The 20,480-nt window shown below is 39.6% G+C and overlaps 1 protein-coding gene across 1 annotated transcript; it reads left to right on the top strand.

Annotated features, from left to right (window-relative positions):
• Positions 1–5,597: 5,597 nt before the first annotated feature.
• LOC129765851 (uncharacterized) lies at positions 5,598–11,572 on the top strand. The gene is made up of 2 exons (XM_055766290.1): positions 5,598–5,689; positions 10,030–11,572. The coding sequence occupies exons 1-2, from the start codon at positions 5,598–5,600 to the stop codon at positions 11,570–11,572; spliced, it is 1,635 nt and encodes a 544-aa protein (XP_055622265.1).
• The last annotated feature ends 8,908 nt before the right edge of the window (positions 11,573–20,480 follow it).

Below are 20,480 nucleotides of genomic sequence, written 5' to 3'. Positions count from 1 at the left end.
GTGCTGGAGGAGGTGGACGGCGAAGGATCGACACATACACGCGCAGAATTCTTTCCGTTTGGATGTCATTCAGCATCGAGAAAGTTCCGGAAAGATCTAATCATTGCTGGGAAATAATCAGCCAGTTCCTCTGGGAATTTAAAAATACATTCATGTGAAAGAGTTTATTTGAATGTTTTCTATTCATGTAACACTGTGACCAAATATTTTTCACTCAAGTACTATTAACAGGTGATTATCGAGTTAGTTTTAACCACTGGTGGGCTTCCAGTATCGAGGAAAATGTGGAAATATGTAATCGTTACTGAAAATAATCTGCCAGTTCCTCTGGGAATTTAAAAATACATTCATGTGAAAAAGTTTATTTGAATGTTTTCTATCCATAAAATATCCATATAATACATTTGGGTTTGTGATTTGTCAATCAAGTACAGTTAGCAGGTTAGCTTCTGAAGATTATTCTTCAGAACAAGGTTTTTCGTATCCTATATTGGATGCATAAAACCTTGTGCCTCCAACGTAACGCTCTCGTTTTCGAAGTCTCCCAAATATTCATTTATTCATTCATTCAGAATGGATTTAGATTCAACTTCAAACAAATGATCTCTAAATCAACGATAGTCCTACGTCACCCTTGCGGGTATACCATAGATATAACCCACTTCCTGTTTTTTTGAAAAATACATTATCCACCAAGTGCCTTCCCAACAAAAAGTATGAGAATTACTCCACTGTTTTCACTGCCGTGCTACCCCTCCTACTGATTTTGAGCATATTTTCTCTCAGTTGCTGTGAATGATTTCCATACAAAACTTATTATTAGTGATGTATCTTCGTTGTTAACTTGAATCAATACAGTGTCCAATGCCTTAGGATATACATTTGGAGACAAAATAGTTTTGTTCGACTCCGAACAGAATTCCAGAGATATCGCCGAAATAATCATGCGTCGCTTATCGAGCTTGAATGCGCTTTTATGTTCTTTGCCGCAGCTCCATTTCAACGCTGTCTGACAACGCAAAATTCTCGATGTAAGCACAGTTGAAGCGGATAACTGTCGAAATGTTTAGATATTTTTCATCTTTGACACTTCAATATTAAAACCATTTTCACTAGGCTCGTGTTCCAAAAATCTAAAACGCGTCTGATTGAACGTGAATTTAGAGAAAGGTTATTGGATCTATGATTTGCAGGAATTGGGTAATGTCTCTCTCATCTGGTTTCTGCATATAAAAAAACAACATCAATATATACAATATTATTATCCACAGCCTTACGCAACAATTCGGTGCGCTACTGATGCCGAACATCATACGAGTGAAACGACACATTCTGATTGCTGATAAAAATATGGTAATTTCACGCGATCCATCACTTTATGCATCTGATAGATAGAGCTTGGCGAAGTACAGTTTGCATCATACAATGACCGTATCATCTATGAGGGGTACGGAAAATATTCTCACTTAATTGCTTTGTTCGGTGCTCTCATAAACACCACTTAACTAAGTTCGTTTTACGCATACTCGTCTGCGCCTTTTTCCTTCTACCCCACCAACCTATTTTGATTGGCACATCTGTGTAAAGATGTGTTTGTATTTCTTCTGCATGCATATATCAAGCGAGCGGCCTTCTTAGCTCGCTATGTATGTATGCGTTTCTCCCTTCGTTACTTTTATGTGGCTCTCCCAGGGCACAGATTTTTGCGGTTCTCTGCGGACGCTTGTCTAATCATGTTTTTCCCTCAGGCAGCTCTCTCACTGCATTGCGGTTTCTCACAGCTCGCTTTTTCATTAATATTTGCGGTTCTCCCAACACGCATTTTATTCCAGCTGTCCTCTCAACACGCTGTTTCTTCCTATAGCTGTTACTACTTTATGTGGCTCTTCCAGCGCACACTTAAATCGGCGGTTCTCACAACTCGCCTTTTTTTACTCATGTTTGCGCTGCTCTCAACTCACTGTGTACTCTCAATACACCTCTCGCAGCGCACATAGAAAATTGCGACTCAACTTACTCACTTTTCCCTGAGCACAACAAATCCATTACTTTGAATTCACTTCCTCAAAGGTCGCATCAGATTATTTAATGGATGCCAATGAGTGATTTCCAGGATATTTTGTTTTGTTTTGACAGTTGTATTACGCGATAACAAAACACAACCTGTTACAGTCGCCAAATGTGTAACTTGATTCCGCCGCTGAGAATCACCCATTGCACCCGGATCACGAATGCACGTCTTACCTTGTTGGCTGTTTGACTCTCTCTGACGAGAGCTGCGGTTGTGATAATTGATCGAGCTCGAGACGACATATAATAAAGGGTGTGTCACATCAAATTGCATCATGGAACAAACGCTGTAGAAATTTAATTTTTAGGAATTATACCTTCAGCTTTCGCTTTTAATCAGATAAGAGTGTATAGATCACGTTGGCCATGCTTCACTGTCAATTTTTCGTAAATTTGGAAAAATGTCGTCGAACGAAAAAGAGCGTCGTGAATTAATCCTGTGCACTCATTTCGAGAATCCGGAGTTGTCACATCGGAACATCGGTAAGATGCTGGGAATCGTCCAATCCACGGTCAGCAGAGTACTAAAACGATACTTCGAGAACCCAACCATCGACCGGAAGGTGAAGAACGGCAAAAATGGATGCTCCGTCAGTGAAAAAGATCACAAGCGCGTAGTTAAGCAGTTTAGACGTGATCCGAGAAGTTCGGTCCGGGATGTCGCCAATAAGCTGAATTTGTCAAGTTCATTCGTCCAGCGGACCAAGCAGCAGGAGGGCCTGCGTACATACAAGGTTCAGAAGGCTCCTAACCGCGACGAAAGGCAAAACATGGTGGGGAAGACGCGAGCCCGGAAGCTGTATACCGAAATGCTGACGAAGCCGCATTGCCTGGTAATGGACGACGAAACCTACGTCAAAGCGGACTTTCGTCAGCTGCCGGGCCTGTTGTTCTTCTCCGCAGAGGACAAATTCAGCGTTCCGGAGGAGATTCGCAAGCAGAAACTATCCAAGTTTGCCAAAAAGTATATGGTGTGGCAAGCGATCTGCTCTTGCGGAAAGCGGAGCGCCCCCTTCGTGATGACCGGCACGGTAAACGGGCAGGTTTACCTTAAAGAGTGCCTACAGAAGCGCTTACTACCACTATTGAAGCAGCACGAGGGCCCGACCATCTTCTGGCCGGATCTCGCTTCGGATTCAAAGGACGTGTTGGAGTGGTACGAAGCCAACGGGGTCACCTTCGTGCCAAAGGAAATGAACCCGCCCAACGCGCCGGAGCTTCGCCCAATAGAGAAATATTGGGCGATTATGAAGCAGGCCCTCAGGAAGAACCCAAAAGTTGTCAAATCGGAGGCGGACTTCAAGAGAAAATGGATTTCTGTTAAAAAAAAAACTACAACCTGACGTTGTACAGAACCTTATGGACGGGGTAAAGAGGAAGGTGCGAGCATACGGGCTTGGGCTCGAAGTATGAATAAAAAGAAAATGCCAAAAGTTGTTTAATAGTTTTTATTTTACTGTCTAAAATTTTCAAAAGGATCGGTCTACTGGGCGAATTTCTACAGCGTTTTTTCCGTGATGCAATTTGATGTGACACACCCTTTATATGGTGGAATATGAGACGGCACGTCTTGCCTCACACAGGTGCCAATCAGGAATAATCTGTTTGATAAAATTTATAATCCTGATCGGCGACGCAGACCAAATTTTCTTGGGCTCCAGAATAGCTTTATCAAGTTATTGAAGTCTATGTTCTAAATATGGTATTTACTAAAATGTTCTAAAGATGGTATTTACTCGGGCAGTGTCCTGTTACAAGACCAGTGAATGTGCTTAAGTCTTTTTTATTAAGGCTTAGCAGCTGTTGAGTAATTTTAATACTCGGCGTAATAAATTTTTTCGCCTGTTTAAGTTTTGCAGTCATCCAATTGGCTGTCACTTCCCGGTCTTCCCATTTTTTCAGCTGGCTTTTCAACACACAGTCGGAGAGTCCACAGAATGGTTCTGGACCAGTGAATGGTGAGTTTGAGCCGTTCCTGGCAAGTTCATCTGCTCGCTCGTTGCCCTCTATACCGCAATGGCCAGGAATCCAGTACAATTGTACCGAACTTATCTGACTTAATTGCCGTAAAAGGGAAATGCATTCCCAGACAATTTTTGAAGAGCACTTGAAGGCATTTAGAGCTTCAAGTGCCACTTGACTGTTAGAGAATATGCAGATGTTAGCATGTCTATATGTACTTTCTTTTGAGGCAGACATTTAGACATTCTATTATTGCAGCTATTTCTGCCTGAAAAACTGTTGGCCAGTTTCCCATAGCCACAGAGATTTTTGTTCTGGGACCATATACTCCGGCACCTGTTCGGATTCCTATTTTCGACCCATCAGTGTAGAACATGATTGAACCATTACGAACGTTGGTCACTCTGTATGGAATGTTATAATTGGTCCTAGGTTCCATCCAATCATTTTTCATCTCTGAGGCTGGTCCAATGGGTAAAAGATTCAGGATGCTCAAGTGACCAGTTTTGTCCCGTCTAGTATTTTTTTCCATCTTTTAAGCTTTAGAGCGCTTTTTTTTAGCCTCTAGCTGAACATATTGGTTCAAAGGTACCAGGTGAAGGATAGCCTCCAATGCCTTTGAGGGTGTACTTCGCATTGCTCCAGTAATTGCAACGCATGCTAGTCGTTGGAATTTGTTTAACTATTTTGTAGCTACAGTCTCCTTAGTCTTTGGCCACCATACAAGTGAGGCATAGGTTATCCTAGGCCGCACAATTGCATAGGATAACCTATGCCATAGAGCTGAGTTGGCCTTGCTGATTCTTGAATCTAAGTGCGCGTTCCAGTTTAACTTAGCATCTAAGATTACACCTAGATATTTCACGGAATAATTGTTGTTTTTGAGGGATTTATACTCAGACCTTCTGTGATACACCAAGATTGTGTAAAATTTAAGGCCATCTGCATTCTGCTCGATAACACGTCGTCAAACTTGGCTCATACCATTATGACTAGATCATCGGCAAAGCCCACAACTTCGAATCCTTTTACCTCTAAACTTATCAGAAGGTAGTCAACTACAAGTGACCAAAGGAGGGGTGATAAAACCTCTCTTTGTGGGCAACCTTTCGTTGAAATCACATATGACGATCCGCCCAGCTCCGAGGTGATTCGTCTATGTGTGAGCATGCCCTGGATCCATTTGACTATGCAACTATCGAAGCGTCTTTTTCTCATCGCTTGTGCCATTGATAGATAAGAAGCATTACGGTTACTACTGTTACTAAACCTTCCTTCCGTGGACGAAGCCTTATTCGTGTTTTATGAAAACATTTACGAAATAATCCATGATTTGGTTCCGGTAAAGACCCGAAAGCATTCGATGAACCTCCAACCCACCATGGTTGTCCTATCGATGCTGCACAGTTCTTGACGAAGGATGGTGGAATATAGTCCGGACCTGGACATTTCGATGCATCAACCGAACGAAGAACTTCAAAAATATCGGCGCGACTGAAGTGAGGCTGCTGCATGCGAATATTATAGCTTGACAATTGACCAACATGCGACGGAGGAATCTCAGAATGCTCGAAAACGCTGTGGAAGAATTCAGCAAAAAGATTCGCACTGGTGATGGAGTTTTGGCTGCCATATGTTACGTCAAGCGGAATACCAGGTGATTTTTATGCGCGAGTTCACAAACGACCAAAAAGATGATGGATTTTCTCTAAGGCCAGTCTGGATCCGATCAATGTACTCCTTAACCCATTACTGCCCAGGTGTACAAGAACTTGATCCAAATAGCATGAAACTTTCTAGTCTATCTAGGTTTGTCCCGAAACCGGGGGGAAACGCAATATTTTGGTTTGGAGTTCTTTGGAAGTTGAGATATCTGACGTATGAAATTTCATACGCTGAGCCATTACAGTATAAAAAATGGAAATCATTTGAATATCGAACAAAACGGTTTTATTTCATAATATTCAACTCCGTTAAAGTGTATAGGCTTGATCTGCATGAACCTTGCTGGATTTATGTCACTCATCCGAATTTAAGGTAATTTTTTCCCAGTGTCTCCGCTTCTTGCTGCTGCCCCAGGAAGCATTCTTGTGATTGGCCTCGTTCAATGTTGCTCTCGACATTCATTTGTTTTCCAAAACCGGAAGGGCCGTCCTCCGAGTCATTATCTCCAGCATCCACACCGCTGTCTCCACCGCTTGGGGGCACGATGACAAAGTCAATATCATTTGTTGACACATGAAACATGACATGTCATATGAAATTTCATACGCTCAAAAGTAAACTTTTTTTTTTGCGGTTTCATAATTTTCTTCGGATTTTTTGCTAGATATAATTTTCTACACTCGTCTAGTAGTGTTGTGTTACAGATTTAAGCAATTTAGAATCCTTTAAGAGGTAAAACACAGCAGCGAAATAGAATGAAGCACGATTGGAAAGGAAAAAGAAAAAAAATGAACGAAACATTGGTCGCAGTCTCACACATGCGTAATTCTCGAGCCAGCCAGTCAGCTTAAAAATCCCCGCTCCGCTGCCGTAACGATCATTCTCATTCAAACCGTACACCACATCGGTTCGCATCACAACACATCAACAAACCAACCCAAGCAGCCATGTCCGGACATGTTAAAGGAGGAAAAGTGAAGGGAAAGGCAAAATCCCGCTCGAACCGTGTTGATCTGGAGTTCCCCGCAAGGGTAGCTAGGCCGAGCGCGTTAGTACCAGTGCACCAGTCCACCTGGCCGGCGTTATATAGCTTCGGCCGCCGAAGTGATCGAGTTAGCTGGCAAAGCTGCTCGCGACGATAAGAAAACCTGCATTCGGAACAGAACACATTCGGTTCGGTGGACATCAAGACAACAGGTAGTTGCAGCGAGTGGCGAGTGGCAAACGCAATCGCAAAACGGCATCAGGTAGCAGAAGAAAAAAGTTTGTTCTTTATTCAAACTGCTTTGGTGGCAAATCCAGAACAAGGCGGCATCGAGGGCGTTCGAAATGGTTTTTTTTTAAAACCACGAGTACAAAGTTTTCTAAATTGGAACCATTCCATAAAACAAGGCACTTTTCAGGGCCATTAAACCTTCCAAAAAAGAGTTTAGGAAATACAGTTCAATGCTTTCTAAAACAATATCCAAATTAATAATAAAACACAAATTGATTTTTTCATAATTTGTTTGCCAGGATATGATGAGTATGTGAATTTGGCAGAAATGCTTCTAGATTGAAAGTACAGTAATTTACACTTATCTCGACATTTAGCTAATTGGACGGACCTGTAATTCGACATATTTAGTTGGACATTTTTGTAAACATAGAGTTCGGGGTCCAAATTATGACCCCACATTGAAAGTCGACACTGTACCACTGTCATCGCAAATGTTCAATTACAGGTTAAAATTACCTCCAATCCGATACTGAGTGGTGGTAATGCGACGTGCCATTGAATGTAATTTACTGTAAAATATGTCACAAGCTGGATGGGAAGAAAATTTCCAACTGTGAAAGCTGTGGCGAGTGGCAAATGCAATCGCTAAACAGAAAGGTTTAGCCGAACAAGATGGGGATATCGAGTGATAACAAAACAATAAACTCTTTAGATTGAAGATAATGTTGTGATCCTGAAAAGGACCCTTTTTCGCCTGCATGTGAATCCAACGAGCGAACAAATCGTAATGAATGTATTTTTTTGCCATCGCTCCCTTTTAACGCTCATTCATTCGTCTCGTTGGACTCGCCCCTTTGGCTGAATCTGCCGATTTGTCTCTATCCTGTGAGTGTGTACCGCTAGAGTATAAAACACGCGGTCCCCAAAAAAATATGTTATTTTCTTTCAAACCGTAAACCCGTGTGGTTGTACGGCATCGGCATCGTGGACGTAACAAAGGAGGACAAGTTAAGGGAAAGGCAAAGTCTCACTCGAACCGTGCAGGTCTCCAGATCCCTGTTGGTCGCATTTACTGATTGCTCCGCAAGGGTAACAAGGCCGAACGGATTGGTGCCGGAGCACCAGTATACCTAACAGCGATTATAGAGTTTCGGCCGTCGAAGTGCTCGAGTTGGCTTGCAAAGCTGCTCACGACGATCAGAAAACCCGCATCAAGAACAGAGCAGCTTCGGTTCGGCGTTCATCAAGGCAACAATTAGTTTCAGCGAGTGGCATAGTGTTTCTCCGGCACGTCGCATTAAATGTAATTTACTGAACATGTCACAAGCTGGATGGGAAGAAATTTTCCAACTGTGAAAGCTGTGGCGAGTGGCAAACGCAATAGCTAAACAGGAAGGTTTAACCGAACAAGATGGGAATATCGAGTGATAACAAAAACACAACACCAACGGTTCTTTTCAGAACCATCAACATATTCATAAAGAGTAAACGGTAAACTAATCAATTTTTCAGGTAGATAGGTAGGTATTCACGTAGGAGAAGAAAATAAAATAAAATATTTAAAATATATATTTAACAAAAGCTGTCCCCTTTGTATAGTCCTACGTCACTCCGGTTATGTCCCCGACATTACCCACCCGTCTTTTTCAAAAATGGGCATTTTTGCGTATTAAATTTCATACGCTGGGCACTAATGGGTTAAATTTATTATTACTATAAAAAGACAAGAATGGCTGCATTTAGAAAGTACATATAAAAATTTAAAAAAAAAATTAAAAAAGACAATAAATTAGAAATGTTTTTTTAAATATCTCGAGAATGATTGCATTTGGAAAGAGGTTGATAATGGGCTTTTTTATTTTAAATCACATCAGGATTTATAATTTGTGGCTAAAAAAGATTATTAGCATACAAAAATTCGAAGTTTCGAAAATTCATAACAATTCGATGTTCTACAAAGTTCGTCAAAAATAGTTTTACCATATTGAGCTATTTTTTTTTTAATTTTCTACATGACCTCTATTTTATATGACAACATTAAAAAATTAAAATATATATGTTTTAGATATTGAAAATTAAAGTTTTTTTTGTAAATAAAAAAAGAGTACTAATTTTTTTCTCTGTGTATATTTTTTTCTCGGTTTAACATCAATACTCTATAACTCTTTCTAAAACACTATTCTGGTACGACTCATAGTTTTTGAGAGATAAATTATCAAAGATTTCTGTTATTGAAATCGATACGCCCTTTTCGAAAGTTACAGTTGAGCAAAAAAAAATCCCAATTGCTGTGGAAAACTCATATTTTCTCCAACCCAAACGAACTACAAACTTTCATTCGAATCAAAAATACTCATGTTTTGTCATTTGCCGATTTCATTTGGAATTGCTGAATAGAAATAATTATTTTTTAATCCAGAATGTATCCAGAATGACTGACCTTTATTTATAAAAATCGTAACTCGAAATCTAGGTATTTAATAGATTTCGAGTTACGATTTTTAACAAATAAAGGTTAGTCATTCTGGATACCCTCTTTTAAATAAAAGTCAGTCGTAGTTGGAGTAAGTCATCTGATAACGAAAATTGTGTTTCTGGGAAGCTGCCATCTTATGTACAGGGTTTAAAAAAATGAAAAGGGTAGCTTCAAACTCGGCTGTTTTTGGCTGATTTGGCGTGAAATTGCTTAATTGTTCTTAAGCCCCAAGGCAGCAACGTTACACGTGATTATAAGAAGACGTCTTTTAGAGGCACGCGAATCAGAAGCTATGTTTTGCCTCACGTAAACACTTCTGATCTCAGGGACTCTTTCTTTGTGTAAGCAATTATTCTGTGCAACCAGCTTCCAGTTGAAATTAAAATCTTTCATCCACGCTGAAGATTCAATCGAGAGTGTAGAGATTGGTTAGAAGGAAGAAATTATAAATTCGGCCGAGAATTTAAGATCTGAAATTTGAAAACAAGAAGCCCTTATCCTGCAAGTATATATGAATGGATAAAATGAAAAATTAAATTAAAATGAATAAAGGCTCATCAGGAAGTGTTTAAGTGTTTCTCGGCAAGTACGACAGTGTTTTTAGTTCTTCAGATTCTCATCCGTCCACTGGTTCTAGCGATGCAACCAATGTATGGTTGCCACCACAACCCGTTGCTGCCCCTGTCGATTGTGTTTGGCTGTACTACCAAAATGTCCGAGGTGTTAGGACTAAAATCGACGATTTGCTTTTGGCGGTTACGGACTGTAACTACGACGTCATCATATTAACAGAGACTGGATTAAACGATTGTATCGATTCTCTGCAAATCTTTGGATCGACATTTAACGTTCTTCGTTGCGACCGTAGTTGTATAAATAGCAATAAAACGAGCTTCGGTGGCGTATTAATAGCGGTTCACCATCGCTATTCTTGTACGCAAATCCACACGCCTCACGGGGAAAGATTGGAACAGGTGTTTGCCGTCATTGTCATCGGAAGTAAACGATTAGCAATCGGTGCTGTGTACATCCCACCTGATCGTAGTCGCGACGTGGAGTTGATAGATGAACATGTGGCCTCTGTTCGTGATCTTTGTGACAATGCTACATGTGTAGATCAGGTGCTGCTTTGTGGTGATTACAACCAACCTCGCCTACAGTGGTTGCAGAGTGCTGGCGGCGAAGTTTTACCAGCAGGAGCTTCGACGGTATCTGCGTCGAGTGCTGCTCTGATCGATGGAATGGACTTTTTGAATTTAAGTCAAGTCAATTGGCACCGCAATCAACTGGATCGAACTCTTGATCTTGTTTTTTGCTCAAATGGCTGTAATGTAATCGTCAATACAGCTGTGGTTGCACTGTTACCCGTGGATACGCATCATCCACCATTGGAAATATCTCTACCAGTACCTCGTACGTGCCAGTACAGTGACGGGTATCCTGTTGCCGATGAATACACCCACGATTTTGGAAAAATCGACTACGGTGCACTTGGTTATCACCTCCCCACTCTTAACTGGACATACCTGAATGCCTGTCAAAATGTTAATGAAATGGCCTCCGATTTCTGTTTCACCATTCAACGTTGGTTGCGGGAGAATGTACCCCACAGAAGGCGTCCAGTTTCGCCTTCTTGGAGTACGGCTTTACTTCGACAGCTGAAACGCGAAAAAAACGCCTGTCAGCGAAAACATCGTGTTCTACAATCGTCTGACAGCAAACTCAGGTTTCAACATGCAAGTAATGCGTATCGTAAGCTGAATTCAACTTTGTACAAGGCCCACGTCTTGAGAATGCAAACCAATCTGCGACAAAATCCGAGAAACTTTTGGAAATTCGTCAACAGTAAGAGGAAAAACTCAACCCTCCCAAGCAACGTGCTCTATAACGACGTCGAAGCGAATACTCATACTGAATGCTGTGAGCTTTTTGCCAAGTTCTTTACATCCGTGTTTGACCATATACCAGCCAGTGAAGCTCAAGTTAAGTTTGCCTCCTTAGGTGTTCCTATGGACGTCATAAGTTTGACGACGTTCGTGGTCACTCCTGCCATGGTGATCTCCGCTGCAAAAAAATTGAAAAGTTCGCTTTCGCCGGGTCCTGACGGCATACCATCGGTATTGTTCTGCCGCTGCGCTGCTGATCTAGCCGAGCCACTTTCTGTCATCTTTACCCGATGACTCAATGATGGAGTATTTCCTGAAATTTGGAAGGAGTCTTTCATGTTTCCTGTCTTCAAAAACGGTGATAAACGAAACGTCAGGAACTATCGTGGAATAACAAGTTTGTCGGCTGCGTCCAAGCTATTTGAGATCATCGTCAGTGAAGTTATTCTTACTCAATCCAAGCGTTACATCTCTACCGATCAGCACGGCTTCATGCCCGGCAGGTCGGTCACCACGAATCTGTTGAACTTCACCAACACCTGCATTACTGCTATGGAGGGCAAGGCTCAAGTCGATGTCATCTATACCGATCTGAAGGCGGCTTTCGATAGGATCGACCACAACATACTATTGGCTAAACTATCACGTCTCGGATCATCTGCAAAACTCGTGTCGTGGATGAGATCATACCTGACGGAAAGAAAACTGCGCGTTAAAATTCATGGCTGCGTTTCCTCGTGCTTCTGCAATTCTTCTGGAGTCCCTCAAGGAAGCAACTTAGGCCCTTTGTTGTTCATATTATTTTTCAATGACATTGCTGCGAAATTAGGGTTGAACTGCAAATTAATTTATGCTGATGATTTGAAAATATTCTGCATGATCCGTTCAGCTGAAGACTGCCAACACTTGCAACATTTGCTGAATGTGTTTGTTGACTGGTGCCATCTAAACAAACTGATTATCAGCGTACCGAAGTGCTCCGTCATGACGTTCCATCGTTCCAAAAGTCCGTTACAGTTTGATTACTGCATCGACGGTGCTTTGCTTGAAAGAGTTGAAAAAGTTACTGACCTCGGAGTAGTGCTGGATCAGAAATTGAACTTCAACGCTCATTACACCTCAATCATTGCCAAGGCAAACCGACAGCTCGGATTTATTTCGAAGATTGCGAAGGATTTCACTGACCCATACTGCTTGAAGTCCTTATATTGCGCTTTAGTACGACCAATTTTCGAAACTGCAGCCGTTGTTTGGACTCCAAATGTGATTTTCTGGAATTTGAGGATTGAGCGTGTACAGCGAAGATTCATCCGGTTGGCCTTGCGTCATCTACCTTGGCGCGATCCATTGAATCTTCCTGCTTACCCGGATCGATGCAGACTTTTAAGCCTGGACACTCTTGAGAGAAGACGCAGAATACAACAGGCAGTTTTCGTATCAAAGCTGTTCAATGGGGAAGTTGATTCTCCTCGACAACTTTCATTACTGGACCTTCGTGCTGCTCAACGACCTCTCCGACAGCGATCTTTGCTACAGAACAGATTTCATCGTACTTTATTCGGATACAACGAACCGCTGTCGTCGATGATTCGAACTTTCACATTGGTGGAGGATCTATTTGATTTCGGCGAGACATCCAGCCGCTTTAAAAACAGATTAACTAGTTCGTCGATTGTATAAATAATTGTACTATATTATTATATATTTATTCATTAAGACCACAGATGTCAGATGAATCAGATTTAAATAAATAAATAAATAAATAAATAAATAAACATGATATTGCAGCGAAAATTTAAAAAAAATAGATTGGGTATCAAAGGACGAATTGTATAGTGGTTAGAGAGTTTCAATTTGGTTGATGAGAAAAAATAAATTTATCATGCATTTTTGGGAGAAAATTGATAATAACTTCTAAGGGAACGAATTGGAAATTTCTTTTAATCACCAATATTGTCTCAATCTCTTTTATCCCTTCCTCTTCCTGAAGAAAACTGGCCCTATCCTAATTCGAGTCGACTGCGAGTAATCGGTTTCATATTTCACTCTCCATAGATAGAAAATATCAATATATAACAGTATCAAAAATATAGTCAAGAATGTGGATCCCTAAACCTTATGTAACTGAGTCTATAAAAATAAACGGGATATAAAAGAATAGAATACTAACTTTCATATTTTTTACTTTTAAAATATGACTCTTTACGCTAATTCAAATGTTTTACAACAGTATCCACAAGGAGATTTGCTCTAAGTAGCGTACTTCTGGAATCAGAACCAGTTTAAGAAAAGTTCAAATTTTATAACCCTTGAGATTGAGATTCGACCATATGCGTAGAAGGAGTCTTTTCATCAAATATGATTCTCTATCATTTTCTGAAATCTTCCGGGTCAACTATCTGCCACTCTGTATAATGTAATGCTATTATCAACTCCTCTATTTCATAGTTTTTGTTCCATGCCTACATGAGAAATACCAAACGTCAGTATTAACTACTTCACCCAGCCGGCTCTATGGAACTGAAAAATGTTACGAAGATTGATGATGTTTTAAGTTTAGATAATTTTTTTTGTATTCCTCTCATGTTTCTTAGAAGCAAGCTCATCGTGGTATTGTTTGTAGAAAGTTTCAAGCGTTGCTTCAAATGATTCAAATGGGTTGATCAAAACAATAAGGTTAGTTGTAAAATTTTGGAAGAAAAACAACGGAAACCTAGGATTTGGTAATAATAATATAATATTAAATTCAATTTTTAAATCTCTTAGAAAGCATAATAGTTCTCGTTATATTTGAATTATATTCATATCTACAGCTGGTTTTATATCTATTACTTTTTGGAAAAAAAATATCAACTATTGTTGATACCCTTCACTAATACTTTATTCGTAATTTAAATTGATCATACAATATAGGAGATGGTAATTTTTGATATGATAATTTTTAGCATTTTTTCAAACATATTATCGATTTTCCATAACAATAACTTATTTGACAACACTGTTCCCTGCATGCTCGCACAAAGCGTGACAATGTGTTATGCTGCGCAGCTTAGCTTTCGTGTGTAAAAGCTTCGGTGCCGTTTGAACGTTATGAATCAGCGTTTAACCCCGTCTATCCGATTCGCGAACCTTTGTCCGATTGCTGAACCGTTACTCCTGTTACGCCTCTCAGAAAACGATGGAATTACAGAGACCGGCAAATAAAGAAGGCGCACATAAAATCATTGAATAAAATTTGAATTTCAAATTCTCTAAGACAACAATACTAAGACATTTATTGTCGTACTAACCCAATAATGCATCAGAATAGTTCATTGATTCAGCTTATCTTAGAACGTTACAGTGAGATCCTTCAATACACAGATATGATAAACTATACGGATAAACTATGAAATGACAGTCGTACTTTGTTTGTAGACAGCTTTTACTTGATCTATCAAGTACTTTATGTACTACATTATATGTACTTTATTTTGAAGACGAACTGCTGACAAAAAGGCCTGCCAATGTCGTATACACTAAACAAAAAAATAGAGGAAGAGAGTTCGAAGTCGGAAATTTTAAGTGTTAATAAACATGATGTAACTTCGTGAAAAATCAACCTATATGTATGAGATATACATCATTTTGAAGCTACAATATTACACGTACATATTTTTATATTGGTGTGTGTAGGTATAGTGGACTACATTGGCGGCAAGAAATAAGAAAAACATTTTTCAGTTTTTCCAAATATTTAGAGGACTAACACAGTTTTTTGCTAATCAACTCAACAGCAAATCGAATTAACATTATCAACCAGCTTTCATTTGGTTCCTTCAACGTTCCTGTAGGACATTTCCATACAGAGATGTTTCAGTTTGAATGAAAAATTACCCGTTCGTTTTTGATGGTGAATTATTCAATAAACAACCATCGCATCGCAAATCGAAAGGCAGTTTCGAAAATTCCAATAAATTCTGCACAACATAATTTGTTACCTTGACGACACAAAAATTAATTAAATTTTTTACATCGATTTCAAAAAAAGTTAAAAGAACGAATTTTATAGTGCTTTACAAAATCCACTGTAATTCTGCAAATATCGCAGTAAGTTCTAATGTTTGCAGGCCCATTATTAGCATAGTGTATTACCTAAACATCTGTGAATGTCTCATATTGATACGTTTAGCTGATTTTTTAAATTTTGGAGTAAATTAGTGGAAAAAAATTGCATTTAATCGCAAATTGCACCAGAAGTACAAAATGCTACGCGAATTTCAAAATGAATGATTCGTAACTTTCGTTTTATGACCCGTCCCACAAAAATTGTTGCCCCCTTAACCTCGAGTAAACCGCATGTAATCGGTCGAAACCTACTAAACATAGATTTAAGTTGCAATTTTGTATAAACAAATCTTGAATTGGCGGCTCGGCAAAGCTTATGCGATTGAGCTTACACATAAATTAATTGGAAAAAAAAACTTTCGTTTCCATGCGTTTTGAGTTACCGTTCCGAACAGCTTCATATTCCGGACACTCTGTAATAATAACTTGAAATGCTTAAGTAGTGCGGGGCAAAGGTGTGCACGGGACAAAAGTGCGATTTGGCGTTTTTGAAGCAAACGAGCATAAAATTTCGACAACAGTGTATTTGTTTGATACATTATTAAACCAGCAGCTCAAACATATGAATAAGATACATTTCATGAAAGTGGCAAAAAGTTATGAGGTAAAAAGAGTTTTGCGAAGTTTTGTTCTATTTTTTTCAGTTTTGGACATGACGATTAACTTACCTAAAATAACTGGAAGGTTCGAAACTACACTGTCAAGAAAACCTTCATTCTATAGTAGATAATGGTGCGTATTCGTTTTTGTGAAAAAGTTCAAGTGCGTTTTTTTTTAATTCGGTTAGTTCAAAAATTGCTTGTGGGGCAAAGGCGCGCACCAGGGTTCTGCTCTGAAAAAAAGTTATAAAATGTTTTCAACCAAATTGTTAGCGGGACCTACAAGAAGAAAACTGATTTGAAGAAATGCACTCCAGAAATGCTCAAATGTCCCGACAGAGGCTTCGGGATACTTGATGATCAATAAAAATGATTTGGTGTCCGTTCCTCATGATTTAACTCAAGCAAGGAGCAACGGATTTAGATAGTCAGTATCAGGATTGATGCGTCTCAGTCTGCATCAGGTTTATATGTCAAAAAAGAAATTATATACCGCGAGTATAGATTATGTACATAAAAATAATTTCTAATCATATATTAGGCTGTCAAAAAAGTCCTGCGGTATTTTTTTTGAATTTTCATTTGTTCATAAAATTAGTTACAATCATCTGTTTTAAGTCAAATATGCGCCGTTTTGTTCGATGACTTGTTCCCAACGAGATGCCAACTTCATAATACCCCTGTTATAGAAGCTCGCTTCCTTATTGGCAAAAAACTCGGATAGCCAATTTTCACAGGCCTCTTTTGTGGCTAACTTCTGACTACCTAGCTCGTTCGCCATGGACAAAAACAGGTGGTAGTCACTTGGTGCAAGGTCCGGACTATACGGCGGATGCAAAAGAACCTCCCATCCGAGCTCCCGGAGCTTCTGGCGCGTCACCAAAGAAGTGTGCGGCCTGGCGTTGTCCTGATGGAAGACAATGCGGCCTCTGCTTATCAAAGATAGCCTCTTCTTCATGAGTGCTACCTTCAAGCGGTCCAGTTGTTGGCAGTACAGGTCCGAATTGAGCGTTTAGCCATAGGGAAGCAGCTTATAATAGATTATTCCTTGACAATCCCACCAAACACACAGCAGAACCTTCCTGGCCGTTAATGAGGGCTTGGCCACCGTCTGAACCGCTTCAGCGGGCTTCGACCACGACCGTTTGCGCTTCACGTTGTCGTAAGTGACCCACTTTTCATCGCCAGTCACCATCCGCTTCAGAAACGGGTCGATTTTGTTGCGATTCAGCAGCGATTCACATGCGTCGATACGGTCAAAGATGTTTTTTTGCGTCAACGTGTGTGGCACCCATACATCGAGCTTCTTTGTGAATCCAAGCTTCTTCAAATGGTTAATAAATGGTTTGATGACTTATCCCCAGCTCTTGGCCGATGGTACGGCTGCTACTATGCCGGTGTTTCTCGGCTAATTCAGCGATTTTGTCGCAATTTTCGACGACAGGCCTTCCGGAGCGTGGCGCATCTTCGACGACCTCTACACCAGAACGAAAACGTTGAAACCATCGTTGTGCGGTGGAAATGGAAACTGTATCGGGTCCATAAACTGCACAAATTTTATTGGCAGCTTGAGATGCATTTTTGTCTTTGTCATAGTAGTACTGTAAAATATGTCGGATTTTCTCTTTATTTTGCTCCATATTTGTACATTATAACTCACGAATGGCTTAACCAAACAAAACACTGTCAAATATACCTTTCCAACAAGCTATAGTATGACTCGATACAATGAATACATCTAGAACTACGCGCTTACAACGACACCTCGCGGAAATACCGCAGGACTTTTTTGACAGCCTAATATAATCATATATTGGCGGTCTCCTCCCTCCCAAAAATTTCCATGTGGTATGTTCGACCATAACACCCACCCATCTCCACCAATAAAACATCATATCGCACCCTCCTCCTCCCCACTCGATCGTGCCTACACACTATGGTAATGATGCTTCTTCCGCCGGTAATGATAAAGCATTTATTTTTGTTACAAATTAACTCAGAAGTACTATTCAAAAAGTGCGCACCTTTGCCCCCACTGTGGAGCAAAAGTACGCACTTGCCATTTTGTATTAAAATAGGTTTTTGTCTAACTACAAACAAAACTCGAGAAATGATTGTACTACGTTTCGAAGGTAATATATATAGTTACAATTTGGTAAGCAAACTGAATTTTATTTGCTTTTATTTCAAGAATTATTGGATGACAACAGTTAGGTGCGAACCATTGCGCCGCACTACTCTATTTCCGGGTGGGGAAGGGTGGTAAAGACGGACACCTTAAGTAAAAGTTGTTTTTTTTCGTGAACTTCACAAACATATCTAGCTATCTCACCACAAATTGATAGTCTAGATCGCCTTTTATAATAAAATTTGTCTTTAAGGCAGAAATTTTGAAAAATGAATATGTCCGGCATATTTTAAAAAATAAGATTCAGTCGGGAAAGACGGACACTTGGCAGGAAAGATGGACGCTAACTTAAAATTAAAGTTTATGTACTCGATAAGTTTTGAGGTGCTCAAATATGGCTTAAAGATAATTTAGCAAAAAAAAAACTAGACTAGAATCAGCTAGAAGTGCTTGTAATTTATCCTTTTTTTTCATGTCTAAAATAGCTTCCGTCATTCGGAAATTCGGATTACGTTTAAAAAAAAAAGCTCTGCTGATTCGTCCATTATATGCGGTTGCAGTTGCAAACGTAGTTAATGGGCATCTGCTAATAAAAGAAGGCGGAAAATGTTTATTCTTTGTCGACTGAGTGTCCGTCTTACCCGACTTGGTTGATATTATATTCTCGTCAATATTTTGGAGTACTTCACCGCTGATTCGATAAACTGGAATAGAAGTGATGGCAAAACATTCACGTATCGAAAAATACCCCGAAAAATTAATCGATAATATTGAGAACCTCATTTCCTGCAGACGAAAATTTACATCGAGCTGCTCTTTGTAGATTACTTTTTTGTGCTTATCTACAATTTTAACAGAAAGTTAGCTAGGTGTACACAGTAAGTGTCAAAGGTATTGATACATATATTGCAAGTTTATACATCATTAAAATTTAAAATAAAAAGGTAAATTATCAAGGGGTGTCCGTCTTTCCTACCCTGTCCGTCTTTCCCGACTTTCCCCTACAATTGACGATGAAGAGCTCCACTAATTTACTCCAAACTTCGAAAAATCTGCTAGAGAAAACGACTAAACGTATCAATATGAAACGTTCGCAGATGTTTTGGAAATACACTATCTATAAGACCACCCTGATCATATTTCGTTGCAACACAAACAGTTAGAATTTCAACAAGATACATTCATACATTGTTGAATGCTTAGAATAAAGTATATTTAACGTCAATTTCGTTCAAAAGAGTTGTTTGTTTAATTATTGTGCTTAAATATGATAATTTCAGCTGTCCAGTTTCTATAGGATCATTTCAAAATTCAAAAGTATTATAAATGAAAAATTCAAACAATCGGCTGATTTACATGTCAATAATTGGTAACTTTGCCATTTCGGCTAATATCTTGGAAAATTCGTGTTGGAATACTATTTACCAAATTCTGCTGAGCGGTACTCGATATTTTTCCATGTTTCCGAAATTGCGACCTTGAGCTCTTCAATCGTGGTGTACCGTTTTCCATTAGATGCTGCGTACAAGGATCCCCCTAAGATTTTCAACAGGATTCAAGCCTGGAGAGCGAGCTGGGCAGTCCAAAAAATATGTATTTGGTTCTTAATCTATTGCTTAGTTTGCATTGTTTTGCTGGAATGTGAATTTTTTGTTACGATATCCACGCCAAAACGCTAGGAGAATGGACATGTATGTAATCCTTGAATGATGTGAAAGCCATCTTGAGCTTTCCGGTTGCATAGAATCCCGCCCAAACTATGCAAAAATTCCTGGTTGAAAAAAAAAACCGTTCCTTCTTCCGTAAATCACGCCCGTACTGACCCGTTGAAACCATCAGGACCATCCAAATTGAACTTTTTTTCGTCAGTGAAGATAATCTATATATTGAAGAACTTTTCGTTAAGGTATATAGCAAAATGTATTCTTTTGGAAACATTCTTTGTTACAACATATCATTGTCCCAGTGTCGGTTCATGTGAGCTTTGACAAAACCCAGACGTCTTCCGATGTGAGATGGTGTAAGATTAGGGGCTTTAACCTTTTAAGCCCTCTTTATGTGAGGATTTTTTACCTAAACTTGACAAATTGTTACCAGAGTAACATTTAAATTGAAATATTGCTTCACTTGCGAAAGCGATTTTTAGATATTCGAAGCTGTTCTAGCTATTTCCCGCTTATCTCGATCCAAGATCTTCGATTTATGTGGAGCTCTCTCCTTCTTACTGTATCCTTGAAGATTCGCCAAATAATTGAGCCAACATTTTCTTGGTGAAATGCATCGATTGTCTTTCTTCTCTCTCCGTGAGCGCTTTTCCCTTCGACATTTTCCAGATTGATTGATCAAAACAACTAAAACAACGGAAAAT

Source organism: Toxorhynchites rutilus, chromosome 2 (genome assembly GCF_029784135.1).
Source record: "Toxorhynchites rutilus septentrionalis strain SRP chromosome 2, ASM2978413v1, whole genome shotgun sequence".
NCBI classification, from domain to species: domain Eukaryota; kingdom Metazoa; phylum Arthropoda; class Insecta; order Diptera; family Culicidae; genus Toxorhynchites; species Toxorhynchites rutilus.
The sequence above is the reverse complement of the archived record's forward strand: the minus strand, read 5'-3'. Positions and strand labels throughout refer to the sequence as shown.

Excerpts from the sequence above, each read along its gene's own strand:
- LOC129765851 (XM_055766290.1), top strand. The coding sequence starts at position 5,598 with ATGCTCGAAAACGCTGTGGAAGAATTCAGCAAAAAGATTCGCACTGGT. Across the intron at positions 5,690-10,029 it reads TACGTCAAGCGGAATACCAG|CGATGCAACCAATGTATGGT; the intron begins GTGATTTTTATG and ends CACTGGTTCTAG.